This window comes from Leucopleurus acutus (assembly GCF_964270905.1).
Source record: "Leucopleurus acutus genome assembly, chromosome: 20".
NCBI lineage: Eukaryota > Metazoa > Chordata > Mammalia > Artiodactyla > Delphinidae > Leucopleurus > Leucopleurus acutus.
In genome coordinates this window covers 45,767,557-45,783,872 of record NC_139162.1, presented here as the reverse complement: position 1 = coordinate 45,783,872, position 16,316 = coordinate 45,767,557, and the positions used below count along the sequence as shown (strand labels likewise).

Here is a 16,316-nt window from a genome sequence, read left to right as displayed (position 1 = left end):
TTGTGAGCTAAGAGACTTCTCTGGTTACCCTGGCTAAAACTGTAACCCCACCCTCGCTCTATTGCTCATTTTCTGCTTCATATTTCTCCATAGAACTAATCATATTCTAATAAGCTGTATAATATACTGTACTTACTTACTATGTCACTGCCTGCCTCCACCGCAAGAATGCCGCCGGCTCCATGAGGACTGGGCTTGCCCGTTTGGTTCACTGCTCTATCTCCAGTGCCTAGGGAAGTTCAGGACGGGGAGCCTGGTGATAACCAGAGGCACAGAGAACCCCTGGATGCTATCTGGCATGAGGAGTCTGATATGGGGGGGGCGGTTACAGCCCAGATGTCATGATGTCAAATGAATATTTGTTGAGTAGAGTGAGTGAATATGAACGAATGAATGCATGGATGAGTGAATAAATGAAAGAAGGAACAAATGATGCACCGTTAGGTACTATGGCTTGACCTTCCCTTGCAAAGAGAGTAGGTAGCACAGGGGCTCGTGCACTGTCCCTGGCAACCGCCAGAGGGCGCAGACAGGCCGGGTTCCCTAGAGCCCATCCCGGACCCGCCCCCCCCGGATCCAGGCCCCGGGAGCCCCTGTCGCCCGATCGGGCCGGGGACTCCCGGATCCCGCCCATACCTGAGCCAGGCACAGCTGCGGGCTTCACGCCGGCGCAGCGGTCAGTCCTCGCTTTGCAGGCAGGGAAACTGAGGCCCGGGGCAGCCGGGGCGGGGCCGGCCCCCTGCGAGTCCGAGCCCCCGCCCCCGGTCGGCCCCGCCCCGGCCCGTAAGAGGCCCCCTGGCCGCCAGGCGAAAGCTCACAGCGCGGAGCCGGGGCCGGGGCCAGGACCGCGATGGCAGCTCAGCGGCTGGGCAAGCGGGTGCTGAGCAAGCTGCAGGCTTCATCGCGGGCCCGGGGACCGGGAGGCAGCCCCGGGGGGCTGCAGAAGCGACACGCGCGTGTCACCGTCAAGTATGACCGGCGGGAGCTGCAGCGGCGGCTGGACGTGGAGAAGTGGATCGACGGGCGCTTGGAGGAGCTCTATTGCGGCAGGGTGAGACGGGGAGAGGTGGGTTTGCAGGGGGAGTCCCGGACCGATAGACCCTGAGCCCGGACTCCCTACGCCTTGAGGGCCTCTGGTTGCTTGTGCTCGCTGGTGCGCGCTGGTGCAGCCTCGTTCGCACGTTAGGACGCACGCTCCTGGACTCATGGGCCTCGCCGTCCACCCTCCATGGCACTCTGCTTGTGCACACAGACAGACACTTGGGTCCAAACACCAGGGGAGCACCAGGGGTTTAGCGTATGGGAGGTGAGGAGGCAAACTTGGGGAGCTGGAGTGGCCATATCTGGAGAAAGGGTAGGGGGAGGGGGATGTCTTAAAGCCAAACATATACATGGTGGCAGGGGAGATACAACCACACGGAGCTGCACAGCAAAGGAAGCATCAGCATTCACAGACGTGCACAGTGACGAGCTACGGCCACTCGCAGACACAGTGACAGAAGCAACAGCCATGCACAGACTCTCAAGGACACAAGCTGGGGTCGCTTACGGATCAACCTATGCTACAGCCGCAGGCTCTCACAGTCACAACAGCACAGGCCACAGCCATATGCAGACACAACACAACTACACCCACACAAAAGGACTCCAGTTACAGCTGTTCATAGATACACACAGCACAGGCTGTAGCGGCTCGCAGACGGTACAAGTTACAACAGCTACCCCCGGACACCCAGTGATTCAAGTAACGACCATCCATTATCTCCTAAAGGCAAAAAACGATAATCACGTGCAAACGCAATGATAGATGCTGCAGCCACGTGCAGACATAAAATAACAGAAATTATAGCTACACCCAGACAGAAAACCACGTAAGCTATGGGCACCTCCAGACATACAATGGCAGAAACTGCAGCTGCCGGTGGACACACAGGGCACAAGCTATGGCCTCCTATGCTGTCTCATGGGGTACAGACAGACACGACATCTCACTCGGGTCTCTGCCTGAAGTCACATTTTTACAGCACACACGTGCTGTGGAGCATGGTCACAGGTACACAGACACACAAGACGACAGATGCTCTGCAGCACAGTGCGAAGGTGGGAGAAGCCACGGCCCCTCGCAGTGACACGAGGGCCCTCTGTTCTCAGACACATGTGGGCTCACACAGGTGGACAGTTGCTAGTGGTAGGTGGCATCCTCTGAGGTCGTCCTCCGACAGTGGGCACTCCAGCTAGCCAGACTCTCAGGGACACAAGCTGTGGTCACTTACTGATCAGCATATGCTACAGTGTCGCATGACGGTGAGACAAATACAGCAAAGCCAGAGTCGCCCACTGCCCACCCGTAGGACCACAGGCCCCTGCACGATGTCATACACCTCTGCACCCTCGTGCCAGCCCTGGCACCTTGGCATCAGGCTCTGGCTCACACACAGAGACTCACACAGGCAGGTAACGCACTTACAGACACTCCACGCCACACACAATCCCCTGACCACCCAGGCCTGAAGCCCACAGTGGAGTCAGCAAAACTTTGCGTAGGGGAGACAAAACTCTGTAGCCCCTGGGATCTCTTTGATCAGACAGCTGGGTTCTGCCCCCCACAGGGTTACTGAGCCAGCCTGCATTTGCCCTTTGCCCCGAGAGGCCATCCAAGGGTCCCCCTCTTGGCTGCTCAAAGTTGGGCTTGTGGCTTATCTCTCCCACCCACCTTGGGGGGCTTCCTGACCCAAGCCCTCCCCGCTTGGGTGCTCTGGGGCAAGGGGCCACCCCCAGCAGGCTCTAGCCTGCCAGCTTCCCTCCCCTGCACCTAGCGCTTAAACTTTTCCTTGAAAGGGCAAAGCCAACCCCTCTTCTGAATCGCGGAATCTGACATTCCAAGACTCCACCAGGCCTGTTGCCCGCGGTGGGAGTAAGGGCCAAGGCAAGAGACCCGTGCCAGGCCCAAGACTGCCGAGGCCCGGGGCCAGCCTCCGAGATGGTGCAGGCTCCCGGGCCTCTGTCGACCCATCTGTCACCCCTCCCCCCAACACCCAGATGTCCCGCCTTGGCGGTGCTGTCCCTGACTGCCACATTATTGCTCCAGAACCCGCCAGCTGGGCCCCGGGGCCTTTGGGGCTCCTCCAGGGACCTGGACAAAGGCGGGGAGGGAGGGGAAAGGGACCCTGACGCCCCTCCTCTCCGCCTTTTAGGAGGCAGACATGCCCGATGAGGTCAACATCGATGAATTGTTGGAATTAGAGAGTGAAGAGGAGAGAAGCCGGAAAATCCAGGTAGCTGGAGGGGAAAGCCGCCCCCAGCCCCCTACCCTGCACCTCCCTACAAATCATATCAATAGTTAACGTGTTTCTTGAGCACTTCCTAAGTGCCAGGCCGCTGTTTCAATTGCTTTACGCTTAGGAACTCATTTAATCTTCACAAAACCCTCTGAAGGGTTTATTATCTCCGTCTCACTATTATCACTATTATTATCTCTGCTTTCCACTTGAGGCAAATGAGGCCCAGCGAGATCTCATCACTTGCCCAGGGTCCCATAGCTCAGAAGGCGCATATCTGGGAGTCAGAGCCAGGCAGCCTGGACGCAGCGTGCTCTTCCGGCCTGTGCTCTCCTAGAGGCAGGAAATGCTGTGTGCCCTTCGGGCCCTCTCTGGATCTAGCGCTGGTCTTGGTGCTGAGTTTCTTGACTCAGCTCTGCCCCCAGTTGCTCTATAAGATGCCGGGGCCTTGTTCCTCCCCTGAAGCCACAAGGGCCAGTCCACCTGGAGTCTGACTACCATTTGTCTTGCTGCCTTGGGGCTTTGCTGGGAAATGGAAGGGGCTGGCGGGGCATATGTTTTAGTCATTTACTATTTTCTTTTCTTTTTTTTTTGTGGGGGGTTGTTTAGGGACTCCTAAAGTCGTGCACAAACCCCACAGAGGTGAGTTTTCCATCCCCCATTCCAGGCCCTGTTGTGCCCCCTGCACCTTGACTGGGGGCTGGGGGGCGGTCTCCGGGGAGGAGGGAAGAAGCTGGCTGTGCCTAGGACCAGCAGAGGGAACTCTGGGAGCCCTGCCTCTCCCATGGCCGTTTTCTCATCTCCAGTGGCGTCTTTTGTCTTCCTCACTCCTGTCCCCTCTCTTCCCATCTGCCCCCGGGGCTCCATTATCGCCTCCCTGCTGACATGCTGCCCCATCTGTCTCCTATTTCTGCCACTGCTGCGCTCTGTCTGCCCGCTCACCTCCCTCCGCCTCTCTCCCTTGTTACTGCCTCCACCGCCCTGGGGCTCCCTTCCCCACTTCTCAGGGGCCCCCCTATCCTTCCAGGCCCTGAGCAGCCTAGCCCCTCCCACTTCCTTCCCTGCTTTAAAAGGGAAAAATATTCATGTTCCTCTAACCAGCTCTGGGCTGCCTGAGCGACAAACGTCATTGTGTGTCTGTCTGCCCTGGAGCCAGCTCAGGCCTCTGTCCCTGGGGACGCTCCTGATAATCTCTTGGCTCGAGAAATATCTGCATGTCTCTCTGTGGCTCTGTCCCTTCGTTTCTCCCTATCCCTTCATTTCTCTCTATCTCTGCATCTCTCTCTGTCTCTGCATCTATGTCTTGGTTTCTGTCTACGGGTCTCTGTCTCTCTCCATCTCTCTCTCCCTGTTCCCCCCACCCCCCCCATGTTCTTCTCCATCTGTAGCCTCTACCCCTCCTTAACTCCACCTCCTTCCCCCTCTCACTGACCGGGAAGCAGGAAATAGAGGGGCCCAGGTCAGAAGGGCTGGGCAGGGCAGGGCGTGCCCCCAGCCCTCCCGTGTTCTCAGCACCCTCGCCTTGTCCTCAGGACTTCGTCCAGGAGCTGCTGGTGAAGCTGCGAGGCCTCCACAAGCAGCCAGGCCTCCGCCAGCCCAGCCCCTCCGGTGACGGCAGCCTGAGCCCCCTCCAGGACCGAGCCCGGACTGCGCGGCCCTGACCCTCTCTGGCCTCTGTGACCCCCCTCCATCTCCCCCCAATGCCATCCTGGCTTGTTTATAAGTTGTATTTAATGGTTCTGTAACAATAACACTGCGTGCCTGTTTTTCTTCTCCCTGGTTACTGTGGGCTTCCCGGAGCTCCTCCCCGCACCTCCCTCTCTCCTGCTGCGTCTCCTCATGTCCCATCACCCTCAGCTGGCCCCGGGCAGATGGAGAATCACTCCTCAGCCGGGGAGCATGAGAACAGGCCCTGCTGACCTTGCACGCCTGGGACTCACATCCTCGCCTCACCTCCCCCAGCCTTGGCCCAGTCCCAGCCAGCAGGGCCTCAGTGTGTGGGTAGCACAGGAGGGCTCCTGTAGGGAGGACCGCCTGTGGTCCCTGGGCCACAGGAGATGCACAGGACTGAATGTGCCTGATGTGACCACAGTGCACTGGGAACAAACCATTCATCCTCTCCATAGATTTATTGGGCACCTACTGTATGATTACCCTGGACATTAGTATTGAGGACACAAAGATAGCAGAAGATAGTCTCTGGCGTCAAGGTGCTCACACAGTGGTGGGGAAGAAGGGCCTGTGGGCAGGGGATTCGAGCAAAGTGTGCTGCATGGTCCAAGATACTTGGGAGCCCACGGAGTAGGAGGAGCTGTTCACTCTTGGGGTGGTGAAGAAATCTAGGAGTGCTTCCTGAAGAAAGTGACATTTAGGCAGGGCTTTGAAGGATGCATGGGAGTTTGTGTGAAATGGGTACCCATATCAGAGGACTCTGAACTGGTGGGAGGAGGGCTTGATATTGGGGCTGAGCCAGGGAAGATACCAAATATTGGCCCATCTACCAGTCAGGATGGGCAAGTCCCTCAGAGCTGGATCAGGGAAGCCCCCTGGGCTGGGGCATGCTCATGCTGGGGAATGGAGGGCCCTGAAGTGTCTCAGGGGAAGGGCAAGGGTATCAGAAGTGGGTAGTGGTTATTTACTAAAGACTGTGGAAGTGTTTCATTATTTCAACAATAGTAGTCCCAGCTGTGTACAGTCAGGAGCTGGGGTGGGATTGTGGCTGTGCTTAGGACTGGGGCCAGGCCGGAACTGGGGAATCTTCCCCCAGGGTCATAGCACACCTCCCATCTCACCTCTACTGCCTAAACTTGGGGCCCCGACCCCCATGCCCATGCAGTGCTGCCCAGCAGCCCTGCCAGGATCAGACACCCATCCCGGGGGTCCCAGCTGTAATCTGGCAGGAAGAGAAGCCGACCCTGAAGAAGAGGGGTATCGAGGAGCGCCTGCTCTGTCGAGCCCTTCAGGTGACCTTGCTGTCCCTGTACAGACAGACCTCAGGCTTCCAGTGCCCCTCCCCTCCACACAAGTGGATAGAGCGTGTAATGGAGGGCCCCCCCCCTTGCACCCAAGCAAAGTCTTGGGTGTGCCGTGTGTTGAGCCCCTCAGTTTCCTCATCTGGAAAATGGGGACTTCACAGAAGATGAAACTGAGGCCCAGATTAGTGATGACACTTGCCCAAAATCACTCAGCTGGGAAGTGGCAGTGGGTTTTAATCACAGGCATTATGACTCCAGAACCCAAATATTTCTACACTACAGTGCCCCTATGAGCCATAGCTTTAGCATACATTGCAATTCTTCAGTGGCCAGAAGAGGTGGACTAATTCATACTAAGGTGTTAGTGACTGCTGACAGCTCTCTGAGATAGCCTGTCTAAAGGGCAATACAATTTGAGAACAAGGCTACAACAAAAGGATCGGGAAGCAGCATACCATGGTGGGTAAGAGCATGGACTCCGGGGTTAGTGCTTGGATTCAAATGCCATCTGTCTTACTTCCTAGCTGTGTGGTCTTGAGCAAGTCACTTAACCTCTCTGTGCCTCAAGTTTCCATATCTGGAAAATGATTATAATTGTACCTACTTCCCAGGGTGGTTGTGAGGTTTAAATGCATAGATTGTAGACTAGTGCCGGGCACAAAGTAAGCGTTATCATCAACCTTATCATTGTAGGGAGGGGCTGGACCATTAGCCCCTTACAGCCGCCATCCCTGGCCAGCAAGATGTCCCTTAGGAACACTGAATCACAGGCGCTTTGCTTAGGAAAAGCCACAAAGGACACGGTGTACCCGAGCCACCACCCTTGCTTAATTGCCACACTCACCTCCTCACGCTGCCTCCCAGGGCCTGTGATCTTGTTTCCCACTTAGCAGCCCAATAATGCTTTTTCTCACTCACTTTACTTTTCTTTTTTTTTTTTTTTTTTTGCGGTACGCGGGCCTCTCACTGCTGTGGCCTCTCCCGTTGCGGAGCACAGGCTCCGGACGCGCAGGCCCAGCGGCCATGGCTCACGGGCCCAGCCGCTCCGCGGCATGTGGGATCTTCCCGGACCGGGGCACGAACCCGTGTCCCCTGCATCGGCAGGCGGACTCTCAACCACTGCGCCACCAGGGAAGCCCCACTTTACTTTTTATTTATCTATTTTTTGGCTGTGCTGCACGGCTTGCAGGATCTTAGTTGCCCCAACCACGGCCCCTGCAGTGAAAGCGCAGAGTACTCACCACTAGACCACCAGGGAAGGCCCTCTCACTTTTGTCTCCATCCACCCTGCTCCCTCCACGGGCTTCCTTTGGCTTCAGATGAGAAACCAAAGTCTCCCCCTACACGCTCCACCCGCCCACCTGTCATCCCTCATCCCTCTCCTCTCCCTCACCTGCACTCCCCGCCAACCCCCCTCACTCCCACGAGACTCTTCCCCTCCTGGACCCTTGGGCGTTTCTCTGCCCGGAGTACTCCGCCCAAGTGAGGGATCATCATTTAGATGCAATTCCAGACAGGTGTTCTTGAGCCCCTTATGTAAGAAGCCACCCTCTGTCACTATCCTGTCACAATAATTAATTTTCTCCACGAATTTATTACACCCTGAAATTATGCATTAGTTTACTTTATTGTCTGTCTACCCTCCCCCCACCTTCAGAATATTAGCTCCTTAGGCACGGCTGTATTCCTAACGTCCAGAGCAGCGCCTGGCACACAGCGGATGCTTGCCCGATAACAGGGCCGCATTCTCCGCGCACAGCAACCCTCTTCGACTAGAAGTGAAGCCTTAGCGTCCTCTCGTGGCTATGCGGGTTGTTTTAAATAAACTACACCCCAACGGTCAGCTACTCCAGGGCTGGTCGGCCGGCATTTATTTAAGAGCTGGCTCCAGAATTAGCTGCAGCAAAGCACTCGCCCGTCTTAGATCAACACCAGAGACTCTGCTAATCAGAATGATAAACATCAGAAATGGTGTCGCATTGATGATATGATTGGTATTCACAACTGGCTAAAACGTTTTAGAAATACTTCATAATAAATAAAGAGGGCAGGAAGGCTCTTCACGAAGGGTGTATCATGGTTGATATAAGCCCACGAGTATCCATATCATTTCACTAATACTGTAATAACCAATTAAAACATAATTTTAAAAGCTTGTTCCCAGGCTTCAGCACCAAAAAACAAAACAAACAAAAAACTTGCGCGGTTCTCAATAGCTACAAAAACTATAGTTTATCGAACAACTTAATCAAAGATATATAAGGCCTTGATTGAAAAAACATTAATATGCCAATAAAGGATATAGAAGATAATTTGGAAAAATGAGACCATCCATGCCTTTGCGTAAGATAGCTTAATATTATCCACATGTAAGTTCTCTCCAAGTTAGCCAATACATTCAAATCAATCTCAATCAGAATTCTGGGTGGATTTTTTGAGATACTTGGTAAAGTCTATTCTAAAATTTGTATGGAGGAAGAACAACAGTTGTACATAATATGTACAAATAACCAAGCCAACATTAAAAAAGAAAGTGAGGGCTTCCCTGGTGGCGCAGTGGTTGAGAGTCCGCCTGCCGATGCAGGGGACACGGGTTCGTGCCCCGGTCCGGGAAGGTCCCACATGCCGTGGAGTGGCTGGGCCCGTGAGCCATGGCCGCTGAGCCTGCACGTCCGGAGCCTGTGCTCCGCAACGGGAGAGGCCACAACAGTGAGAGGCCCGCGTACCACAAAAAACCCCAAAACAAACAAACAAACAAAAGAAAGTGAGGAAGGCTTGCTCTACCAAATATTAAGCCATAGGAATAAAAAGCGTGGTATTGGGCTTCCCTGGTGGCACAGTGGTTGAGAGTCCGCCTGCCGATGCAGGGGACACGGGTTCGTGCCCCGGTCCGGGAAGACCCCACATGCCGTGGAGCAGCTGGGCCCGTGAGCCATGGCCGCTGAGCCTGCACGTCCGGAGCCTGTGCTCCACAACGGGAGAGGCCACAACAGTGAGAGGCCCGCGTACCGCAAAAAAAAAAAAAAAAGTGTGGTATTGATGAAGAACAGATGAATACAGCAAAGGAACAGAACAGACTCACAGGTAGTCTCCAAATGAAATAAAGACCTAAATGTAAAGAATAAAACTATGGAGTTAATACAAGAAAATGAAGAATAATATCACTGTGACATGTCCACACATTTTTTGCTATACTTTCCATCAAAAGGTGGTGTCTCATTGCCCTTGTCTTAAAAACAGACCAGCCTCAGGGATTCACTTCTCACAAACAAAATGTGATGGAAGTGGTGCTGAGTGTATTCGTCTGCTCAGGCTGCCATAATGAAATACTATAGCCTAGGTGGTTTAAACATCAGAAATTCATTGTCTCACAGTTTGGGAGGCTGGGAAGTCCGAGATCAGGGTGCCGGCAGGGTTGGGTTCTGGTGAGGGCTGTCTTCCTAGCTTGCAGACCGCTGCCTTTCCACTGAATCCTCACATGGCAGAAAGAAAGAGAACAAGTTCTCTGGTGTCTATTCTTTTTTTTTTTTTTTTTTTTTTTTTTGGCGCATTGGGTTTTCGTTGCTGTGCATGCGAGCGGGGGCTACTCTTTGTTGTGGTGCGCGGTCTTCTCACTGCGGTGGCCTCTCTTGCTGTGCTGTGGAGCACGGGCTCTAGGCACGCGGGCTTCAGTAGTTGTGGCGCACGGGTTTAGTTGCTCCGTGGCACGTGGGATCTTTCCGGACCAGGGCTTGAACCCATGTCCCCTGCACTGGCAGGCGGATTCTTAACCACTGCGCCACCAGGGAAGTTACCCACACTTTCTTCTATAAACTTTATAGATTGACCTTTCACGTGCGGGTCGTTGATGGAGCTGGAGCTGCAGATGTCGTTCCCAGAGCTGACCGCCCATCCAGTAGAACCCAAGTCCCCTTTTCCAGCTAGGGATGCCTCCTGAGGGTGCTGGGGTCACTGTGGCCGTGGGGATCACGGTCTCTTACATTTTCCACCTGGCTGACCACTCACTCCTAACACAATCCTCACATCCAGGTAGATGCTCCTTCGACCTCCCCCAGCCTCCCCATGCCCCCACCAGCTCTCTGCCAGGGATCTGGTCCTCTGCCCAACCCCGGCCCCTCCAGCCACCCTGGCCCTCGTCATGCCCACGCCCGATAAACACAGCCCCTCCAATCTCAGTTTCATGCTTCTGGCTCTCTATCCGCCTTCTCCTCTCTCTCAACTCCCTCCCTCCAGTCCCCCAACCCTGACAGGACCTACAGCCCCATTGATCCCCCTCCCCTCTCAGCCCTGCAAGTCTGTGATCACTCACCGAAGTGGCTCCCTTGTATCCCCCCTCAACTCCCTCTCTTTATTATTCTCACTTGGGAAACCCCCAATCTGGCTAAATCAAACTTGGCCTCTACTCCATGCCTCTGTCCTCTTCTAAGAGCTCAAAACTTTGAGTTCCTGACCGGCCCCTCAAGGGGTCTTCTGTGCATCCTCTCTCTTTCCCCCCGTCTCTGCTCCCAGCTCATTTCACTGAAGCCATAGGAGAGAACGTCCTCAGTCTCCCACCTCCTGGCGTCTGCTCCACACGTCTTCTCCTCCTCCTGATACGGATCAAGCCTCACTAAGGCTGACCCACCACTCGGGGACTCGCTTGTTTCCTCTTGTCTCCATCACTGCTCCAGCAATGCTCCCCTCTCCCCTGCATCGTCACCTTCCTGATCATTCCCGCTGGCATACAGATGTAGTGTAACTCCTCCCATCTTAAAACAAAACAGAAGACAAAAGTCTTTGACCTCCTCCAGCCACAGCCCTGTTTCTTGGCTCCCCTTTACAGCAAAATGTCTCCCCAGAGATGGTTCCAGCTCCCTTCTGCACTCTTTCCAATCAAACGTTCACATTCTACTTGTCCATCATCCCCTGCTCCATGGAAGTGCTCTTGTCAGGGTCCCCCTGGTGGTAATCCAAGTCACATTTCAGTTGCCGTCTTACTTGACCCATCAGCCGTCATCCTTCCCTGTCTCCTTTGCTCCTGAGACACCGGCCATCCTCCTGGTTTTCTCTAGCCTCCCTGCCAGCTCCCTGTCAGCGCCCCCACTGGCTCCTCCTTACCTTCTGGATCTGGTACTGATGGTCAACTCTAGGTCTCCACCTTGGTCCTCCTCTCTCCCTGGAGAGCTCATCCAGTCTCACTTTATGCACCCAAATTTCTCTCTTTAACCCAACGTCCAGACTTACCCAGCAGCCCCCCTTGGATGCCTGACGTACATTTCAAACTCAAGGCTTCTGCTTCTGAAGCTGAGCTCCTGGGCTCTCCCAAACCTGCCCCTCTGGCTCTAGCCCCATCTCGGTGCCGACACCTCCATCCCTCCAGCTGCTCAGGCCACGGTCCTTCGCGTCCTCCTTGACACTCCACAGACTCTTTCCCATGCGCCCCATAAATTATCCATCTGCAAATTCTGCCCATTCTGCTGTAGTAGGCAGAACAATGGCGCCCCAAAGCTACCGGTTCTAATCCCTTATAGGGAAAAGTGTCTTTGCAGATGTGACGAAGTTAAGGATCTTGAGATGGGAAGAATATCTTGGATTACCCAGGTGGGCCCTAAATACCATCACTTATAAGTATCCTTATAGGACAAAAGCAGAGGGTGAGAAGCACACACACAGAGGAGGAGGTGATGTGAAGATGGAACCTTGAAGACTGGAGTGATGAGGCCACAAGCCCAGGAGCATCAACAGTCACCAGAAGCTGGAAGAGGCAAAGAATGGATACTCCCTTACAGCCTCCAGGGGGAGTGTGGCCCTGCTGACACCTTGATTTCAACTCAGTGATACTGATTTCTGACTGCTGGCCTCCAGAACTGTGAGAGCATACATTTCTGGGCGCTTTTTGTTTTGTTTTTAAATTTTTATTGGAGTATAGTTGATTTAAACTGTTGTGTTAGTTTCAGGTGTACAGCAAAGTGAATCAGTTATACACACACATGTATCTACTCCTTTTTAGATTCTTTTCCCATATAGGCCATTAAGAGTATTGAATAGAGTTCCCTGTGCTGTACAGTAGGTCCTTGTTAGTTATCTATTTTATACGTAGTGGTGTGTATATGTCAATCCCAATCTCCCAATTTTTCCCTCCCCCCCTTTTCCCCCTGCTAAACATAAGTTTGTTTTCTACATCTGTGACTCTATTTCTGTTTTGTAAATTTGTTCATTTGTACCATTTTTTTTATTCCACATATAAGTGATATCATATGATATTTGTTTTTGTCTCTCTGACTTCACTCAGTATGATAATCTCTAGGTCCATCCACATTGCTGCAAATGACATTATATCGTTCTTTTTTATGGCTGAGTAATATTTCATTGTATATGTGTATCACATCTTCTTTATCCATGCCTCTGTCGAATTTCTGTTGTTTTAAGCTGACAAGTTCATGGTCATTTGTTACAGCAGCCACATTCTGTTGCCTCTCATCACCTCTTGCCCCGACCCTGGCTCCATCCTCCCACCCCAGCCATCTCAGCCCCCTCCCAGGTCTCCCGCCTCCTACCTTGTCCCCACAGTCTGGTCCACACTTGCAGCCATGAGGATCTTTCTAAAACAGAAGGAGATGGGGACTTCCCTGGTGGTTCAGTGGTTAAGAATCTGTCTTCCAATGCAGGGGACGCAGGTTCGATCCCTGGTCCCACGTGCCCACGTGCCACACCTAGAGAGAAGCCCGCACACCACATGCTGCAACGAAGATCCCGTGTGCTGCAACTAAGACCCAACGCAGCCAAATAAATAAATATTAAAAAGAAAAAACAGAAGGAGATCATGCTGAAAACGATCCACTGGCTCCCCCCTACCCTCAGAATCAAACCCAAACTCCTTACCCTGGGTTTTATGGTCCTACCTGACATGGTCTCACCTTATCCCCGGTCTCAGGATTGTTGCGAGGGTCACGTGAGTGTACACGTTAGCGCCGTGCCCAGCAGAGGTAAGAGTGCCCATCAGGGCAGCACAGAGGGCGCTTTGGGTCAGCAAACCTGAGTCCAAGTCCAGACCTCGTGATTTCCTTGTGATCTCCAGGCAGGGACCACACGTCTCTGGGCTGTTGAGATTATGTATGTAAAACCCTCAGCCTGGGAGCAGCACACAGTAGGTGTTCAGCCACGGGAAGTGATGATGTGAGGATCACAGATAGTATTTATTGCGCGCTAAAGTGTGCCAAGCACTAAGGGCTCTACACGGGCCCAAAGCACCCTCAGCACGAACCTGTGAGGTTGGAACCATTACTCCCATTTTGCAGATGAGAAAACCGAAGTACCAAAAAGTTCCAGCAGAGCTACTGGGGAGCCCACACTCCACCACCGACTCTAAGGCCTCTGTTGCAAACCCATACCCTCACCCCTCCCCACCTGAGAGCTTGAGAACCATCCCTTCAGTTGCATTTTGTTTCTTCTTTCTGCCTTTGTGCCCAAACACAAACCATGATTCTCAGGGCTTTGCAGTCATTAGAAAGACTTGGGGGCTGCCTCCTGAGACCTGGGATTCTGGGATCTGCCTTCAGGGACGCTGGATCCCTGGGACTGGGGGGCGGGAGGGTGGGTAGGGATGGCATTTTCATGGAGGGCCTGAGCAGCTTCTGACACAGGAAGTCAGCAACCCCCCTCAGAGTAGCACAGGGAGGTGGCCTGTGGTTTAGCTTCTGAGTGAGACAGGGGTTCAAGCCCCAGCTCTCCCCACCTTGATAGGTGGGGACTTTTGGCGGGGGTATTGTCTATATGAGCCCAAGTTGCCGTGTCTGACTCTGAGGTGGAGAGTCCTGCTTCCTAAGTGCGGTCTGTATGATCGTGACGTAAGACCTGTGGAAAGCTCAGGAGCCATCCTGACACACAGGAGGAGCTAAGTCAATGGGACCTTATGTACTGTTGTTATTATTATTAATTGTTATTGTTGTTGCCCTGGTATTGTGTGACCACCTCCCCCCAGCCTCACGTCCTCTGTACCTCAGTATCCTCATCTGGGTAGGAGACTTCTGAGGGTCATGTCTGAACACCCCAAGGGCAGCTTAGGGGAGGGCTGTACCCTCTGAAGAATAGCGGGGAAGAGAGGGATCAGGGGGGCTTAGCAAGGGTCTCCCTCGGAGGCCCAAGCTGGGCCCTCAGGGGTCTGGGACAGAGAGGGTCTACTGATTCCACAGGAGCCTCTGGCGGGAGGGACTCAGACCGTGGTGACCAGGTCCTGGGCAGGGTCTGAAGCTCATAGTGGGGGCACCAGTGTCTCCACTGGCTGGTCCCACTGGCCCCACAATGTCCATCCAGGATCCGAGGCTTCACGAACAGTCTGTCTGGACAAAGACTGAGGCCACAGTGCCCTCTGGTGGCCAAACCTTTGCATTCCAGGTTAGGAGACGAGAACAAACGTGGGCAATTGTTTGTTCCCAAGACTTGGGTGACAGGTAGACCCCAGAGCCCCAAGAGGTCAGAACAGGGACTTGCCCTGTGTCTGGAGAGGTCAGGGGGTCAGGACTTGAAAAGACTCTCCTGGAACTTCCTTCAAGGAGCCCTCCGTGACCCCCAGGCTGGGTTAGGAGCCTCCTCTGGGCTCCCATAGCCCCGAGTACCTCCTCTATCCCAGCGCTGCCGTCTGCCCTGGCTTCCCCCACCCTTGGCTGTCATCGTGTGGTGATGGGTCTTTTACCCCACTGCACTGTGAGCTTGCGGCTTTGCCTGGGGCAGGGCCATCAGACACATCATTGCTGTGTCCCCAGCATGCCCACACAGGGCTGGGGCCAGTGATACTCTATAGAAATGAGTGCATGTGCCTCTTAACCTCTCCCTTCTCTTTGCCTTGAAGCTTTAGCTCCAGACCCTCTGCTGGGAAGTTTTCCTAATACAACCCCTCCCCGCCCCCCGCCCGCCAAGTCCCCTTCAGATGGTCCAAGTGTGTGGGAAGGCACAGCCTGGAGCCCGCATGACTCTCTCTCCCTGCTGCTTGCACTCTGCAGAGCCAGACAGTGGGGAGAGACATGGAGGATAATGACTAATTGATTCATTTATTTATTCAACAAATAATTGTTGAGCACCTGCTATTTTTCAGGCCCTGTTCTAAGCACTGGGGAGACAGCAGTGGAATGAACAACAATCCCTGCCTCATAGAGCTGGTAGTCAAAGGAGTGGAGACAGACACTCAATCAAGGCCTACAACATGACGATGAGTTATGGTAAGTGTTGGGAGAAGGAGAAAGCTTTTAAGAGGACAGAGAGATTCTGGGGGATGCCATCTTAGCTGAGGTTGTCTCTGAGAAGGTGACATTCAGAAACCTGAATAAAGTGAGAGTTGGAGCCATGCAGGTGTCTGGGGGAGGAGCATTCTAGGCAGTGAGAACAGCAAGTGCAAAGGTCCTGTGGCTGAAGTGGGACTGGAACGTTCCAGGAACAGGGAGGAGGCCAGTGCGGCTGGAGTAAAGTTAGACAAGGGAAGGAAGAAGGGCGGTGAGATCAGAAGTGTGATGGGGGCTGGAAACGGGTTTGAGTAGGGCCTAGAGGGCATAGTAAAGACTTCGAATTTTTTTCTAAGTGTGAAAGAAGGGACTTCTCTGGTGCTGCAGTGGTTAAGACTCTGTGCTCCCAATGCAGGGGACCCGGGTTTGATTCCTGGTCAGGGAACTAGATCTCCCATGTATGCCTCAACTAAAAATTCTCATGTCACCACTGAAGAGCCCTCGAGCTGCAACTAAGCAGCCCGCCTGCTGCAACTAAGAACCAGAGCGACCAAATAGATCAATAAATATTTCTTTAAAAAGTGTGAAAGAAGCCACTGGAGGTTTTGAGCCAGAGCGCATTGTGATGCCAGCTGTTTCAAGCAGCTCACTCTGGCTGCCCTGGAGAGAATAGAAATGGACTGTGGGGGCGGGGGGGGGGGAGCAAAAGGGGAGCAGTACCAGGATGGAGGCTGTGAAGGGAGAAGAGTGGGTGGATTCTGGATCTATTTTGTGAATGTGGAGATAACAGCATTTGCTGATGGGTCTGGGGTGTGTGTGAAAATGAAGAGTCAAGGATGACTGATTGCACTTAGAACAAAATCCGTTTT

The 16,316-nt window shown here is 53.6% G+C and overlaps 1 protein-coding gene across 2 annotated transcripts; it reads left to right on the top strand.

The window, feature by feature from the left end:
• Positions 1-832: 832 nt before the first annotated feature.
• Positions 833-5,019, top strand: PPP1R14A (protein phosphatase 1 regulatory inhibitor subunit 14A). Of its 2 annotated transcripts, XM_082861998.1 has the most exons (4): positions 833-1,051; positions 3,195-3,275; positions 3,888-3,920; positions 4,811-5,019. In XM_082861998.1, the coding sequence occupies exons 1-4, from the start codon at positions 851-853 to the stop codon at positions 4,937-4,939; spliced, it is 444 nt and encodes a 147-aa protein (XP_082718124.1). In that variant the 5' UTR covers positions 833-850; the 3' UTR covers positions 4,940-5,019. The 2 variants fall into 2 exon arrangements, with proteins under 2 accessions (XP_082718124.1, XP_082718125.1); XM_082861999.1 differs by lacking the exon at positions 3,888-3,920.
• The last annotated feature ends 11,297 nt before the right edge of the window (positions 5,020-16,316 follow it).

Bases quoted from the DNA above. Each gene is read 5' to 3' on its own strand.
- PPP1R14A (XM_082861998.1), top strand. From the start codon at position 851: ATGGCAGCTCAGCGGCTGGGCAAGCGGGTGCTGAGCAAGCTGCAGGCT. The intron at 3,276-3,887 runs GTAGCTGGAGGG...GGGGTTGTTTAG, and splicing joins AGAGAAGCCGGAAAATCCAG to GGACTCCTAAAGTCGTGCAC. The intron at 3,921-4,810 runs GTGAGTTTTCCA...CCTTGTCCTCAG, and splicing joins CGTGCACAAACCCCACAGAG to GACTTCGTCCAGGAGCTGCT.